The 15,591-nt window shown below is 46.3% G+C and overlaps 1 protein-coding gene across 1 annotated transcript in view; it reads right to left on the reverse strand.

Moving 5' to 3' along the window:
- Positions 1-12,278: 12,278 nt before the first annotated feature.
- Positions 12,279-15,591, reverse strand: part of LOC134428668 (heparan sulfate glucosamine 3-O-sulfotransferase 3A1-like) — a 34,186-nt gene continuing 30,873 nt past the window's right edge. The window contains exon 2 of the mRNA XM_063175549.1: positions 12,279-12,964. Within this exon, the coding sequence (XP_063031619.1) occupies positions 12,346-12,964 (619 nt within the window). The 3' untranslated portion in view covers positions 12,279-12,345. The remainder of the gene's footprint in view (positions 12,965-15,591) is intronic.

Consider the following 15,591-nt stretch of genomic DNA (forward strand, 5'->3'; position numbering starts at 1 on the left):
TCTTTTATGGAAAATCCTTTCCTTAGGATTTTTTCTTCTTGAGAAGCTGGAGGCCTCAGGAACAAAATGTAAACAATGATTATCTGCTGCTGTGGAATGCAACAGGTGCATCTGTGATTGGAAACCTTCACATCCAGAGGGGCTCAGTGCTCAGGTCTTCCACTGTGTGGAAGAGTGGCTTGGGAGGATGTGACAGTGTTCACAGGGGTCTGAGGGTGAGGGAAGAGACGAGGATCTGACTCCATGTTTCAGAAGGGTCGATTTATTATTTTATGATAAATTACATTAAAATGATAGAAAAATATACATTAAACTATACAATTTACAATATACATTATTATTGTAATGTTATATACAATATAATGTATATAACAGTGTAATGTTATATACAACACTAAACTGTAAAATATACATTAAACTATAAACTATACATCCACAACACATAAATCTATATAAAAATATAGATTAAAACTATACTAAAAAATAGAAGAAAGGATTTCATCAGAAGGCTGGCTAAGAATAGAAAAACAAAGAATGATAACAAAAGCTTCTGTGGAAGAGAGTCTAAGCCAGCTGACTGTGATTGGCCATTAATTAGAAACAACTACACGAGACCAATCACAGATGCACCTGTTGCATTCCACAGCAGCAGATAATCATTGTTTACATTTTGTTCCTGAGGCTTCTCAGCTTCTCAGGAGGAAAAATCCTAAGGAAAGGATTTTCCATAAAAGATGTCTGTGACAAGCCAATGCCCAAGCCCTGGGCGTGAGGGGGAGAAGGGCTGGGAGAAAGGAAGGGTGGAAAAATCTCTCATTCCTGGAGATGGAATAGGGAAAAGGGTGAAGCACAAATTCTGTAGGACTGAGCCCTACAGAGACAGCTGCCCTCCAGCTATGTGAGGTCTCCCCACCTGCAGCTCTCTGGAACCTTCCCTTTCATCCCTCCAATCTTTATTTCATTTGATGAACCAGAAAAACTTCTCCTCTCAGCAGAGACACTGGAGCACAGCCCACGGGCTGGGAGAGGAAGGAGGAAATAGCTGCAGCTTGGCTGCTCCTCCCTGAGCACCAGCCAGCTCCCAGCCTGGGATGGATCCAGCAGGAGCAGGGGAGCTCACGTCCAAGAAACCCCAGGGCTCTGCCAAGGCCACACAGGTAGCAAAGAGCCTGATAGAAAGTCAAGTGGAACATCTGGGAGCTCTTTTATTTCTTTTTTTTTTTTTTTTTCCTGCTGCTTCTGCTGTGTTTCAGGGCAGGAACTCTCTGATGCTCTGCACAGAGGGTTTGCCAGAGCTCCAACTGCTCCAGTGTCCCACATGAACCCCTCTGTGTGCATCCAGGAGACCTGGGGCAGAGGACAGCAGCAATAATCCACACCAAAATGTCAATAGATTGAATGGTTTTTGTTAAAAGGGCCCTTAAGGCCCATCCAGTGCCACCCCTTCCATGGGCAGGGACACCTGCCACTGTCCCAGGCTGCTCCGAGGCCTGCCCAGCCTGGCCTTGGGCACTGCCAGGGATCCAGGGGCAGCCACAGCCTCTCTGGGCACCCTGTGCCAGGGCCTGCCCACCCTCTGAATAAAAAACAAATTCTGGTTCAAAACTCATCAGATCTGGTGCATTTTTGCCCAGGGAAATGGTGGAATCACCATCTCTGGATGTGTTAAAAAACGGGCAAATGTGGCCCCTGAGGACATGGTTTAGTGGTGGGCCTGGCAGTTCTGGGTTAATGGTTGGATTTGGTGATCTTAGAGGGCTTTTCCAAACTTAATTATTTTCTATGATAAGGGAAAGTGAAGCATCCAAAATGCATCCAGTAAAGCTTTTTAGTAACTTTTCCTTTCTTCCTGAGAAATGTCTTATCCAGTCTGGGAAAAGGAGTCCTGCCATGAAACTTGACTGATTATTCCCCAATACCAATAGCTTAAATAAATAATTTCCCACCAACACAACTAGCAAATTCTGTTTGTGTGAGCCATCCAGCTGAGAAACAGTGACAGAAGTGAAATAAATTATTTCAGGAATTAATTGTGAGCAGGGAAGCCATCCAGTGTCAGTGATACAGGAAAGACACATGAAACTGGAAAAAATAAACCCAAACAACCACAGGAAAATATAATTTAAACATCCACAGAAGACATGCAAATGCAGGCACAATGAGGGGGATTTTTCCTAATGAACTCTAATGCAAAAAGGAAATTAAAGAACTCTTTTCCACTCTCCCCATTGTCAGAATCTCTGTGCTGGAGGGTGGGGGAAAAGGAGGGCCAGGTCTGTTCTCAGCCTGACAAGCAGAACTGTGTTTTTGATTGAATATTCCTGTTTGTTAAGTGAAACAAACAACTAACTCAGCAAAACTGGAATTTTCAGCAGCAGAACAGCCTGAATAAACTTCTTGGCTGAGTGGTTTTTTTTCTCCTTTAATTTTTTTTTTCTAAAAAGGGTTTTCAAGATGGTTCAGTATCTGAGGCCATTTATTTTTTGAAATAGAAAATCCCATTTTCTACTCTGTAATACTTTTCATTTTGAATTGTAAGCTAAATATTCCATGAATGGGACTTCTCTGCTGAAGGTTTGGGAAAATTGAAACCAAATGTTTGAAAATTATCTGTTCAAAAGGACTTGGCTTGACTCGACTCAGGCAACTGTTGCTTTTTAAAACTATAAACAATATTAAAATTCTGACTGTTTATCCCCATATGACTTGGGGATTGTTTACAATTTTTAGACATTTTTCAGGAACTGAAAACCTGTTTCTCATGTATATTTATGCTGGCAGCTGCTATCAAAAGGACAGCTCAGCTCCTCGAAAACTGGAAGCATATGACAATTTTCCCTTCAGTGAAGCTGGTAAAATATGGGGTGTCAAAGCAGGATGAATTTCCCAGGCTGGTGGGGTGGTTTGGCTGTCCAGGCAGGAGTTGCAGAGGGTGGCATTGCCCTCTGGGGTGACAATGCCCAGGGTCCAACGTGCACTATTGTTGCAGACATCTTTTATGGAAAATCCTTTCCTCAGGATTTTTCCTCCTGAGAAGCTGAGAGGCCGCAAGAATAAAATGCAAACATTGATTATCTGCTGCTGTGGAATGCAACAGGTGCATCTGTGATTGGTCTCATGTGGTTGTTTGTAATTAATGGCCAATCACTAGAGTCTGCTGGATCAGACTCTGTGAGCCACAAACCTTTGTTATCATTCTTTCCTATTCTATTCTTAGCTAGCCTTCAGATGAAATCCTTTCTTCTATTCTTTTAGTATAGTTTTAATGTTATATATATCATAAAATAATAAATCAAGCCTTCTGAAACATGGAGTCAGATCCTCATCTCTTCCCTCATCCCAAGACCCCTGTGTGTGTCACACACCACGGGCCCCTCTCTGTCCCCAGGCCATCCCCATCCAGGGCACATCGTGTCTGACAGGGGTTCAGGTGGTTCAGACACCAAACTCCGAATTTGGGTGCCCATTCCCTGGAAATCCCAGAGAAGCTGTGGCTGCTCCATCCCTGGAAATGTCCCAGGCCAGGCTGGACAGGGCTTGGAGCAGCCTGGGACAGTGGGAGGTGTCCCTGCCTGGGTGGAATGAGATCATCTTTGAGCTCCTTTCCCACCCAAACCATTCTGGGATCTGCTGTGGAATGCTGCATCCAGGACCAGGCTCTGCTGGAAAAAGGTCAATTCTGTCAAAAGGTCAATTCTGTCAATCTGGCACTTGATGCTGATAGAAAGGTTGGTGTGGGTTGGTTTTTTTCCTTAAAACAAATCCAAAAGTTGGATTTTCTCCTAAAATCCAAATGTTGCATCGTGTATAAGCCTGAGCTTCATCAATGCCTAATGGCAGATTTGATTATTGAGACCAGAAGCATTTTAATAACTTAATTATTTTCTCATAGTTAATGTTTAGATTTTTCTGCCTTTTTTTTTTTAAGAAAAACACTTTTTTATTTATAGCTACTTTTAAATTCCCCTTCAATACACATGCCCAGCACTGCAGGCCTAGGAGGGATGTGGTTTTCAATAGTTTAACTCCCAATTTACAAGATTTCCAAGCTGGTGGAAGCCCAGATATGACCACAGAAGTGTTTGTGCAGCCCTTTACTCCATCAACAGCATCTCCCAGACACCAGGCTCACTGCAGGTCAGGCAGAGCTCCCATCTTGCTCACTCAGGGTTAATATCCAATTTCTACAGGCAGAGCTGGCTGTGCCCTGAGCCCCAGCAGCTCCCAGGAGAAGTCATACAAATAATTTCTTCATTTAACCTTGAATCTTCTTCCCCTTGTGGAAAAATGAAGGAGTTTTGGTCTCAGAGTCAAAGGAAAGGGGAGCAGCGAGGTGGTTTTGAGTCATGGTGTATCATTGCCATTGGGTTTTTCTTTATAATTCCTGTGGCAGGTGGGTGGGAGAGGAGGTGCCCCTAAATTGCATTTCTTGGACTGCAGGGCCAGCAGACCCTGTCAGAAGTGAACAGAGCTGATTCAAACCCAGCAGGGAGATGGCTCCTGGCATTCCATCAGGCCTGGTGGGATGGTCCCTCTGCCTCCACCAGCCCTGCACACCCCAAAGCCCTGGATGCCAGGACACCACTGGTGCTCACTGTGCACTGGCAGAGCCCTGCAGAGCTGGGAGGGAGCAGAAAGGTGAGGAATTAGATGGTGACTGTGTTTGCCCTGTCAATAGGATGCATTTGGCCTCTTTCCCCTGTGTTCTCAATCCTGTCCTGCTCAAGAGAAGGTTCCCACTGCCCTGCCACCTCCTCTGTGCCCAGCCTTGGGGGTCCCCAGTGGAAGCTGGATAGAAAATCTATTGATTCTCTCCCAGGGAAGGTGAGTGCCCCCCAGCCAATGCCTCTCAGTCATTTCCTTCAGACTGCTGCCCACACCCCTAAATCACAGCAGCTGGTGGAAGAACAAAGGAAATGAGATGGAGAAACTCTGGCCAGGCAAGTCTGACCTCCAGCCTCACCACTGCCTGGGCACCAATGGGGAAACTCAGAGAGGCTGGTGTGAAGGAGCACCTTCCATCTCCAGGGCTGATTCCATTTCCAGGAAGGAGCCGATCTCCATTTCCAGGAGTTGATCTCCATTTTCAGAAGGTGTTCTCCATCTCCAGGGCTGATCTCCATTTCCAGGGCTAATTCCATCTCCAGGGCTGATCTCCATCTCCAGGAGCTGCTCTCCATTTCCAGGGCTTATCTCCATTTCCAGAGCTGATCTCCATCTCCAGGAACTGATCTCCATTTCCAGAGCTGATCTCCATTTCAAGAAGTTGATCTGAGTTACAAGGACACGTTGGTGGGGCTGACAAGCAACATTTGAAGCTCCTCTGCAGCCCTGAACACCTCGGGCAAGGCTCACACCACCAAATCTGCCCTCCAGCATCCACACAACTGGAAAAGAACCACACCACTACGATGGCCACCATCATTCCTAATTAACAAAGTGGAAATGCAGGCACTGGGTCTTTCCTGGGGGGCTTTGCTTGGCTCCCAGCAGCTTTCCCCAGGAGCCAGGCTGCCTGTGGGGCATTCCTCTGCCAGCACAACTGGCAGGTCAGGGGCCAGCTGTATGTTCCAGGCTCAGGGTGGTGTTGGCTTCTCATGCAGCTTCACACCCCGATGGATGATCCAGGGCTGTGTCCATGAGGGCTGAGCTCATCAGCTGGAGATGAGCTCAGGAGAGATTTCCCCAGGATGGAAAAGTGTGGAGAGCCTGGTTCAAGCATGGCTTAAAGAAAGAGGCCGTGAAGGTATACAGCTGATGGGAAAGTAAAAGGTAGCTGTAAAGCAGCAGTTCCCAGGCTTGATTTTGTAAGTAACTAGGTTCTCAGGCACCTTTTTTATAAACAGCAGGATTCTCAGACAGTCTTCTCATAACAGTCCTTGGCTGCTCTGGGAACAGATATGAAGGTTTTGAGAACTTTTCATATTAGTGAGAACACTAATTTTGGTTTCAATAAACAACCACGGGTATTGTAAACAAAAGGAGGGGTTAGAGTTTTCTCTGTAACCTATTGTGAGCTCGGATTTTGCAATATGCATGAAGTTAATTAACACTATTATAAAAGGTGACTGATTTGATCAATAAATCGGAGTCGATGCTGATCAACAAAGATGGGTCGTCTCCCTTCGCTTTCAACAGAAAAGCAGCATGGACAGAAGATGGAGGAGGTGTGTCACCCTGGTTTTTTAAGATTTTCTAAGCTTTCTGATGTTGACATCCTTGTAGTGAACTTTCTCACACACTTTCTGTAAATAACTCATTGTTTTGCATTCCTTTATGGAAGAGGAGAAAGTAGATGGACTGTTGGTTTGACCAGTGTCATTGGAGAGGTGGCACTGTCACCCTCCAATCCGCTGTCACTTTAGGAAAACTATAAATGTTGGAGTCAGAAAATAAACTCCCCTTTTTTCTTCACCTTGCGAGCAGCAGTGTGAGCTTGTGTTCTTTCATGTCCTACAGTGACAGAGGTATAACTCTTCACAAAAGCCATGGCTGGCCAATATTTTAGGTAAGAAATGAACTGAGGAATGCAACCAGAATTAATTCTGCACATCGGCTTCTCCAGAGTTGTCTGGTGTGGTTGACTTCTTACCACCACATGGATATTTCTGTATTTCTGTATTTCAGCAGAATTCCCCACTCCTAATCTGGATAGTCCTTTCTGGGTGGAGTGCAAACCCCAGATCGTTAACTCCGGATAACCGTAATTAAAAGAAAATAAAATCAAAGGTACTCAGAAAAAGAAATGGAAAATTTTTTTTCTGTGGAAGCCAAAAGATTATATTAAACTTCAGTGGTTTAATAAAATACTATGAAGTTTGGGAGCATATTTTCCCTGGGATTTAATCTGTTTATACATCTAAAAAAGTAAATAGAATATCATTTTACTTGACCACACAGCAAAGCTGATACAGGAGGGGGGTTTCTCCACTGTGTATATTTCTTGAGGAATTCCTTTCCCCTCGGGTTTCACTCACTGTGAACTGGGACAATCCTGGTCAGGGCAAGCAGGAATTCTTCCATCTCAGTGGAGAAATGCTGTGGACGTGGCAGGGCCAGGGACAGCAAAGGGCTGAGCACTGGGGGAGACAGGGAAACAGGAATTTTTGAGGGAGACCTGAATTTTTAAGGGAAACCAGAATTTTTGAGGATTTTTGCAATTTAAAGAAAGGAGTATGGCATTGACCTTGGTGTGGTGCAAGACAAGAGGTCAAGGGAACAGTGATGCCACTGGGGAGTTCACAGAAGGCAGAGCCATGGAGTGAGTGAGGTTCAGAACACTAAAATCAGACACAAATGGGTAATTTTGTGGTTTTCCCCCTTTTTTTCATAAATTTTGTGGTTTCCCTCCTTTTTTCATAAATTGTGTGGTTTTTCCCTCTTTTTATACCCCCTCTTTCCAGGTTGCTGCCACCAGCAAAAAGAGAGCACAGCCTCTCAGTACCCGTAAACTTTATTAAACGTGTGCTTTTTCATTCTTAAATTAAATTAATTTTTTTTTTCCATCCTGAAATAGCACCAAAGGGAGAAGGATGACAGTATCACCAAGTGAAGGGGAGGGAGGAGAGAAACCCCAGAACCTGCTGTATACAACCAAGGAATGTTTTAATGGTTAGGAAAATGGGGAATGTTTCCCCTTCATCTGGAGACTTGATGCTGTGAAGTGTGAAGGAGAACTGGGAATCAGTGCAAGCCAGAATCACCCTGTGCAGGGTGGGAAAAGCCAAATTATTGCTGGAAATTTGGCTCCTTAGTGCTGCACCCCAAGGCCACCCCGACATCAGGCAGAGGAGTGCCACACACTGATCCCCAGGATGTATAAACTCATTTTATCTGTGTGGATCATGGAGTGGCAGCACTTCCACAGCAGCTGAGGATAAAATTCCCCGTGGCACAAAATCAGCACCAAGGATCCCACGGGCACAGCAGCCCCTGCCAGGAATGGCAGGGTTGGATTTTATAGCAGCAGACACACCTGGCATTGCCTTGCCAAACTGCACGGGTAAAGAAAACCCCATTTCTCTGAATTTTTCAGTTGAAACAGAGAGCAAAGAGCTTCCCTCCAGGTTTGGCTGAAAGCTGTTTCTGATGGGTTAAAGGGAGATCTCACCTTCAATGGACTGGGGTCCACGAGCCTTTGCCAAAGCATGTCAGCAGAAGTGGGGGAAAAAGTGATTTTTGAAGACTGTCGCAGACACCTTTTTATGAAAAATCCTTGCCTTAGGATTTTTCCTCCTGAGAAGCTGAGAGGCCTCAGGAACAAAATGTAAACAATGATTATCTGCTGCTGTGGAATGCAGCAGGTGGGTCTGTGATTGGTCTCATGTGGTTGTTTGTAATTAATGACCAATCACAGTCAGCTGGCTCAGAGAGAGAGTCCCAGACAGAGCCTTTGTCATCATTCTTCTTGGTTATTCTATTCTTAGCCAGCCTTCTGACAAAACCTTTTCTTCTATTCTTTTAGTATAATTTTAATGCAATATATATCATAAAATAATCAATCAAGCCTTCTGAAACATGGAGTCAGATCCTCGTCTCTTCCCTCATCCTCAGACCCCTGTGAACGCCGTCACAGAAGATTTTGGGGCAATCCTGGTGCTCAGCACACCCAAACCCAGACTGCTGTGTTCTCAGTGCAGGAGAGCTGTGGTGCCATCTGAGGCTGTGTCTGTCTCCTCAAAGATCATGGAACCAGGGCATGGTTTGGACTGGAATCCACCACAAAGCTGATCTCATTCCCTTCCACCACCCCAGGATGCTGCAAGGCCAATCTGGCCTCAGACACTTCCAGGGATGGGGAATCTACCTCCTGGGCAACCCAGGCCTCATTTTGTAAAATTCATGATCATTTTGATACTTGATGCTGATAGAAAGATTGGTGTGGGTTTTTTTTTTTTTTTCCCTCAAAACAAATCCAAAATTTGGATTTTGTTCTAAAATCAAAACGTTGCATCATGCCTGAGCTTCATCAATGCCTAATGGCAGATTATTGAGACCAGAACCATTTTACTAACCTAATAAATTTTTTATTTTCTCATGGCTAATGTTTATATTTTTCTGCCTTTTTTTTTTTTAAGAAAAACACTTTTTTATTTATAGCTACTTTTAATTTCCCCTCCAATACACATGCCCAGCACTGCAGGCCCAGGAGGGATGTGGTTTTCAATAGTTTACCTCCCAATTCTTCTTAAGGTTAAAATAATCTAAACTTCATGGCTGGATTTTCAAATAAGCCTAAAGAGTTTAGAGGCTTAAATGCTATTAGAGTTCAAAGCAATTTGGTTGCATGACCTCTTTTTAAAAGCCATTGTTCATACGTGGAGGGATTTTCCAAACTACTTATGGCCCAGATCAAAAGCAATCAATCACAGCCCCAGATCCCTAAATAGCTTTACAAGGTGTGCAACAAGGTATTCAAACCCCTGGAAATGAGGGGAGCAAAACATTGAAGCATTTAGGGGAAAGGATTCCTAAGTGGCTGAGCTTGATGTGCTGGGAAGAGTTTTTAAAGGCACATTTGATGGGTTTTTGTACATATCAAGGCTCTGCTGATTTAACGGCAGGGATTTGGTGGCAGGTGCAGATATTCAGCTGTAAAAAATGCTTGGTATTGCTGCAGCTTGTGCAATATGGGGAGCCCAGTCTGTGGCCCTATAAAGCTGCTTTATGGCAGTGCAAATGTGACCGTGTGGGAGAAAACAGCAATATAACTCTATTGATTTTTTAAAGCATCACACTCCTAAGTGATGTTTGTATTTGTCTGCTGGTTTTGGCTGGGGTAGGGTTCATTTTGTTCACAGGACAAAATAGGTTTGGGTTTGTGCTGGGAACAGTGCTGATAACCCAGGGGTGTTTTCAGTGGGGCTGAGCAGTTCTTACAGAGCATCAAGGCTTTTCCTGCTCCTCCAGTGGGGAAAATGGGGATGCAAAGGAGCTGGGAGAGGAGACAGCCAGGACAGCTGACCCTGGTGGATGCAAGGGATATCCCAGACCATATGACATCATGCTGATATTGGATATGGATACTCCGGACCACATGGCATCATGCTCAGCATATAAAAGTGGGGAAAGAAGGAAGCAGGGAATTTTTGGAGTGATGGTGTTTGTCTTCTCAAGTCTCCATGTAGCTGTGAGGGAGCTCTGCTGTCCTGGGGATGAGCATCTGAGCACCCATGGGAAGCCTGGAATTAATTTATTGGTTTGCTTTGCTTTTGCTTTACCTATTAAATTGTCTTTATCTCAACCCACAGGTTTCCTGAGATTTACTCTTTCAATTCTCCCCCTGTCTCACCTGTGGAGTGAGTGGGGCTGAGATCCCAGCTGGGCTTAAACCACAATAACTTGTGAAAGCTATGTCTGTATTATCCCAACCTTCATTCTCCCTGAAATACCAAAGAAATGGCATGCTAAAATCTTCTTTTCAGCTGGAAGACCTCAGATTTTGTGCCTTACTGGTTCTGGCACTGTTTGATTATGCCTGTGAGTGACTGGGGCCTCAGCCTTGCTACCACTTTGGTTTTTCCATGTGAATAAAGAGCACAGCATGGGGGGCTGTCCATCCCCATTCCTGCCCAAAACCTTGCTCTTGGAATATTTGTTCCAACAATTCCCCACCATCCCTTTGGGTACAGCTCATGCCCATTCTCACCAGCACAGGCAGATTGCTAAAAACACGTGGTAAAGGTTTTGCCTGGCATCCTTCACAACCTTCACGGTTCCCCCTCAGTTCTCCTTTAGGAAAGAACTACTGTTTTCTAATTCCTCTTTCTGGACATGATTATTGCTCACCTTTTCCCAACCAACCCTTCCTGCAGTCTACTGACATGATTATTGTCACCTTTTCCCAACCAACCCTTCCTGCAGTCTACTGACATGATTATTGTCACCTTTTCCCAAACAACCCTTCCTCCAGTCTATTTAAGACTGGCCCAACTTAAAAAATTCATCATTATGGTTTCAACCATGTCCACTGGACACCAAGGAGTTTCCTGCACATGCCCCTCAGGTTTTTTACCCCTTCAGAGCTGGGCTCAGGACAGGGAGCACTTCCATGTGGTTTATGCAGCCCCAAGGTGTCACTGGGTGCTCCCAGAGCTCAGAAATGCTGAAGATCAAGAGCCAGCAGATAAATGAAGCCATGGTAATAAAAGACTCTGCTTCACTAACAGATTTCTGTCACTGAATCATTTCCACCAGCTAAACACACGTGGTAAAGGTTTTTGCCTGACGTCCTTCACAACCTTCAAGGTTCGCCCTCAGTTCTCCTTCAGGAAAGAACAATTGTTTCCTAATTCCTCTTTCTGGACATGATTATTGCTCACTTTTTCCCAACCAACCCTTCCTCCAGTCTATTTAAGACTGGCCCAACTTAAAACATTCCTCATTATGGCTTACACCATGTCCATTGGACACCAAGGAGTTTCCTGCACATCCCTGGTGGGATGGTGGGTGCCCCAAACACCTTCAGGGTGTGCCATGAGCATCATCTCAGTGTGGAACCTCCTTCCCATCCCCAAAATCCCTTCAGATGGGCCCCTCTTAGAAAAAAAAAACCCTTAAAAAAACTATTTTGCTGTCAGAGTAGGAAAAGGGATGCAATAGGGAGCCCTGGTTTAGAGCCAGCTCCTGTGAATGAGGCTTTTGACTACCTGGCAATTTTCATTATAGAGTCAAAAGAATCGTTTGTGTTCTTTCACTTTTGGCTACCAAAATTATTTTCTCTCAAAACAAAACAAAGGATTATTGGTTTTGGCTTCCTTAAGAGGAAAAATAAGCTCGGCTGATGAAAAGAGCTTGATTTAAAGGGGGGTGAAAGTAAAACAAAAAAATTGGATAAGTGGAAGCAAAATTCACCAAATGTTTCAAGCAATAAAAAAAAATCCCTAAGGTAACATTTGGAAAGCCAAATTAGGTATTAAGCCACCTTTGTTTTATTGTCAAAAGTGGTGAGGTCTGGCCAAAATGGCCCTTGCAAGCCAAAACCTGGCTGAACTTTCAGGAAGAATCTGAGCTGCCCCCAGCACCCCTGTCACTGCTAAAAACTTTGCACCTGTGTTTTTTTACAGAGGGGAAAAAAATCACTGAGGGAAGCTGCCCATGTCATTGGGACCAGGCTGTTTCTCCACAGCCTCCTTTTCTGGGTGTGCACAGCCCCCTTTCTCTGAGAGAAGAAAGAAAACAAAGCAGTGTAACAAAAAAAGATAAAAACCAAAGTGTGTTTCAGCACAGCTATTATTTTTTTCTCCCCATTATTCCCCCCCCCCCCCCCGCCTCTCTACTGATAGGTAAAAAAAATAGATATATATTATATTATATTTTCCTTTTCTTAAATTATTTCTTTCAGCCTCAGTCCCAGCCGAAGTCCTGCCCTGTCATCTGGTAGAACTTCATGTTGAAGGGCCTGTAGAAGTCCCTCAGCCTCTGCACCACGTCCTGGTCGATGTCAGGGTGGGTCCTGCCCTTGGTCTTGCCCAGGCAGTGGGGTTTGCTGCTGCCCTCCGCCTTCTTCAGGCACGGGAAGCCCTTGGTTTTGTTGAAGTAGAAGTGTTTGTCCGTGATGATCCTCTTGAGGCCCAGAAAGTCCTGGACCCTGCCCAGCTCCCCCGCGGGGTCCCTGATGAGCCTCTCCCCACTGACAAAGAGGATCTGCCCAATGGGGAAGTGCAGCAGCCAGTTCTCCAGGTGCTTGGCGTAGATGCCGATCTGGATGGCGCTCCACGAGGTGTCTATGAGGCCTGTAGTCCTGTTTTTGAAGGTCAGGCTCTCAAAGGTGGGGATGTCAGGCTTCTTGGAGAGGGTCTGGGTGTAGTCCGAGATGGCTCTGGTGACGGGGTCGCGCACCACCACGATCAGCTTGGTGCCCTTGCTCATGGAGGAGATGCGGGCTGGGGCCTCCTTGGTGACAAAGTAGCTGGGGGTCTTCTCCATGGTGATCTGCCCCTCCAGGGTCCTGGGCATCAGCTCCCTGCAGAGGGGGAACGAGGGACATGTCAGTGCCAAAATGTGTGGGGGTCACGTGCCCTCGGAACAGAGAGACAAGCTGAGAAGAAGGGAAGCACAATTCTTATCTCTTGGAGGAAGGAAAAAGGAGGAGGAGGAGGAGGAGGAGGAGGAGGAGGAGGAGGAGGAGGAGGAGGAGGAGGAGAAGGCAAGGCAAGGCAAGGCAAGGCAAGGCAAGGCAAGGCAAGGCAAGGAAAGGAAAGGAAAGGAAAGGAAAGGAAAGGAAAGGAAAGGAAAGGAAAGGAAAGGAAAGGAAAGGAAAGGAAAGGAAAGGAAAGGAAAGGAAAGGAAAGGAAAGGAAAGGAAAGGAAAGGAAAGGAAAGGAAAGGAAAGGAAAGGAAAGGAAAGGAAAGGAAAGGAAAGGAAAGGAAAAGGAAAGGAAAAGGAAAAGGAAAGGAAAAGGAAAAGGAAAGGAGGAAAACACAATTCTTATCTCACTTGCTGTGCCTGTGTTGTGCCAAAATGGAATGCAATATGGAAACTGTTTACCCAAAGTGAGGTGTAGGAGCCACAGGAGCAGGTGACTCCCAGCTCCTCTCCTTGTCCTCCTCATCCCTCTTGCCTGCCACACCACATCCCATCCCTCACACACATCACTGCTACACCACACCCAGAGACAGGGATGCCTCAGGTTTTGGCTTTTATATTTTTCACATTCTGTGCTGCTTTAGTGTGTGGGTCTGGGTTCACATCAGGGGATGTGAGCTCTGTGCACAGAGCAGGGAGACAAAACAATTCCTGCTCCAGCTGGGCACCAAGGACAAATGATCCAAATCTCAGCCCAAGAGCACAAACATCATGGGCTGGAGAGAGAAAAACAAGCAGGGTGGGACTGGATGGGCTAAAGCTGGAATGGGACAATGAACTGCAAAATGCAAACGGAGCAGAACTGATCCCAGTGAGAGACCCCGTGCCCGGTCGTGCATTTTGGGGCCATTTTGGTTTATTTTGGGTGCAGCCCTGCCTGGGCTCTCGTGCTGCCCCAGGTGGATCCATTGAGGAGATCCTTTTCATAAATCCCTGCTTTATTCTGTGACTCTGTCCAGCCTCTGTTCTAGGTCAGCCTTCTCAGGAGCAGTCCTCAGCAGTTTCCCTCTCCCCAGCTGATCTCCCACGGTCCCATCCTTCCCAGGGGGGCTGGGGGGTGGCTGCAGCCCCTCTGAGGTTCCCCACCACGCCACCAGCAGCTCTCCTGGCAGTGCAGCCCCCATACGCTGCCCCCTTGGCTCTGACCCCGTGTATGGGGTGAATGCTCCCTGTCCTGCAGCAGCAGCATCTGCTTTGCAAACCTGAGCAACCTGCCAGCAAAATTGAACCCATCTATCAAAAAAGCAACAACGAAAAGCCAACAGCAGCTAAAAACAGCAATAATAACCAAACCCCAGGCTGTTATGTTACAAATGAGAGAGCACGGAATGGCCCTTCCTAAAGCAATTGCAACCACCTGACACGGGTTGAGCAAAGATGTGCTCCCAGAGAAGTCAAACCTTTGCTGAGGGTTTCTCTCTGGGGGAAACTCCAGGAATTTGGGACATTCAGGCTGGGGAATAAGCAAGCTGAGGAGTATGAAAGATCTCTCATGCATCCTGAAGATGTGAAGGTAAAGGGAATCCCCACTGACAATAATGTGGTGTCAGAGCATCTTCCTGCTTTCATGGCTTGGGATGAGCTGCCGGTGGATGTGGTAACACCTTAAAGCAAACTGCAAAGGGGAAATCAGCCCTCTGTTAGCTTTTCCCTGCTTTGCTGCAGCTTGATTTTCCTCTGGAGAAATGTCCAGGGTCTGGCTGGCATTGGAGACCCCAGCCTGAGGCAGTGGTAGGAAAGGAAATCTGTCGTGGTGGCAAGTGTTGTTCTAAGGAGGTGCCACTGAAGGGTCATTGCAGGGAAAACTTATTAAAGAAATGCTGCTCTTTCTGAAAGAGCTGCACAGCTCTGCAATCAGCCTTGGGTGCCGTGGAAAAGGGAAAGGAGGGGCCAGATCTGCTCCCAGAAATGCAACAAGGTCACAGGGGGGATGGGACCCTCTAGATAGGGTGGAGCAGCAGGGCAGAGAGGGAAAATGAACTGTCTGAGGGGGCATCTGAGGAGTCATCTCCAACTCCTCCCCAGAACCAGTGTCAGAATCCTGTCCCCAGGCAGGAGCCAGGCACGGCGGTGACAGGCGTGTGACAGGGCTGGCAGCCCTGGGGGAACACAGAGCCCCCTCCAGCATGGAGCTACCAGACAAGCCGGACAGAGAAACTGAGGCACAGCCAGCATCCTGGCTTGGTGCAACCTCGCTGACAGCCCCACAGGGGTGTGTGCAGCTCCCTGGGTCACTGCTGCCACCAGCAACTCATTTCTTCTATTTCTTCTTCCTCTTCTCTTCTCCTTCGTCTTCTTCTTCTTTGTCTTCTTCTTCCCCAACTCTCAGATTCTCTGTGGTTGAGATGACCCCAAGGTATTAAAAGTCTCTTTTTCCCAGCCCTGCAATCCAAGAAGGAGTCAGGATTCTCCAGTTCTGCTTTTCAAGGTTCTGTTATCTATTCCATTCTCTCTCTGACCTGCTGAGATCTGTCCAGCTGGTCGGGTTCTGGCACAGTCTCTGCC

This window comes from Melospiza melodia, chromosome 24 (genome assembly GCF_035770615.1).
Source record: "Melospiza melodia melodia isolate bMelMel2 chromosome 24, bMelMel2.pri, whole genome shotgun sequence".
NCBI classification, from domain to species: Eukaryota; Metazoa; Chordata; class Aves; order Passeriformes; family Passerellidae; genus Melospiza; species Melospiza melodia.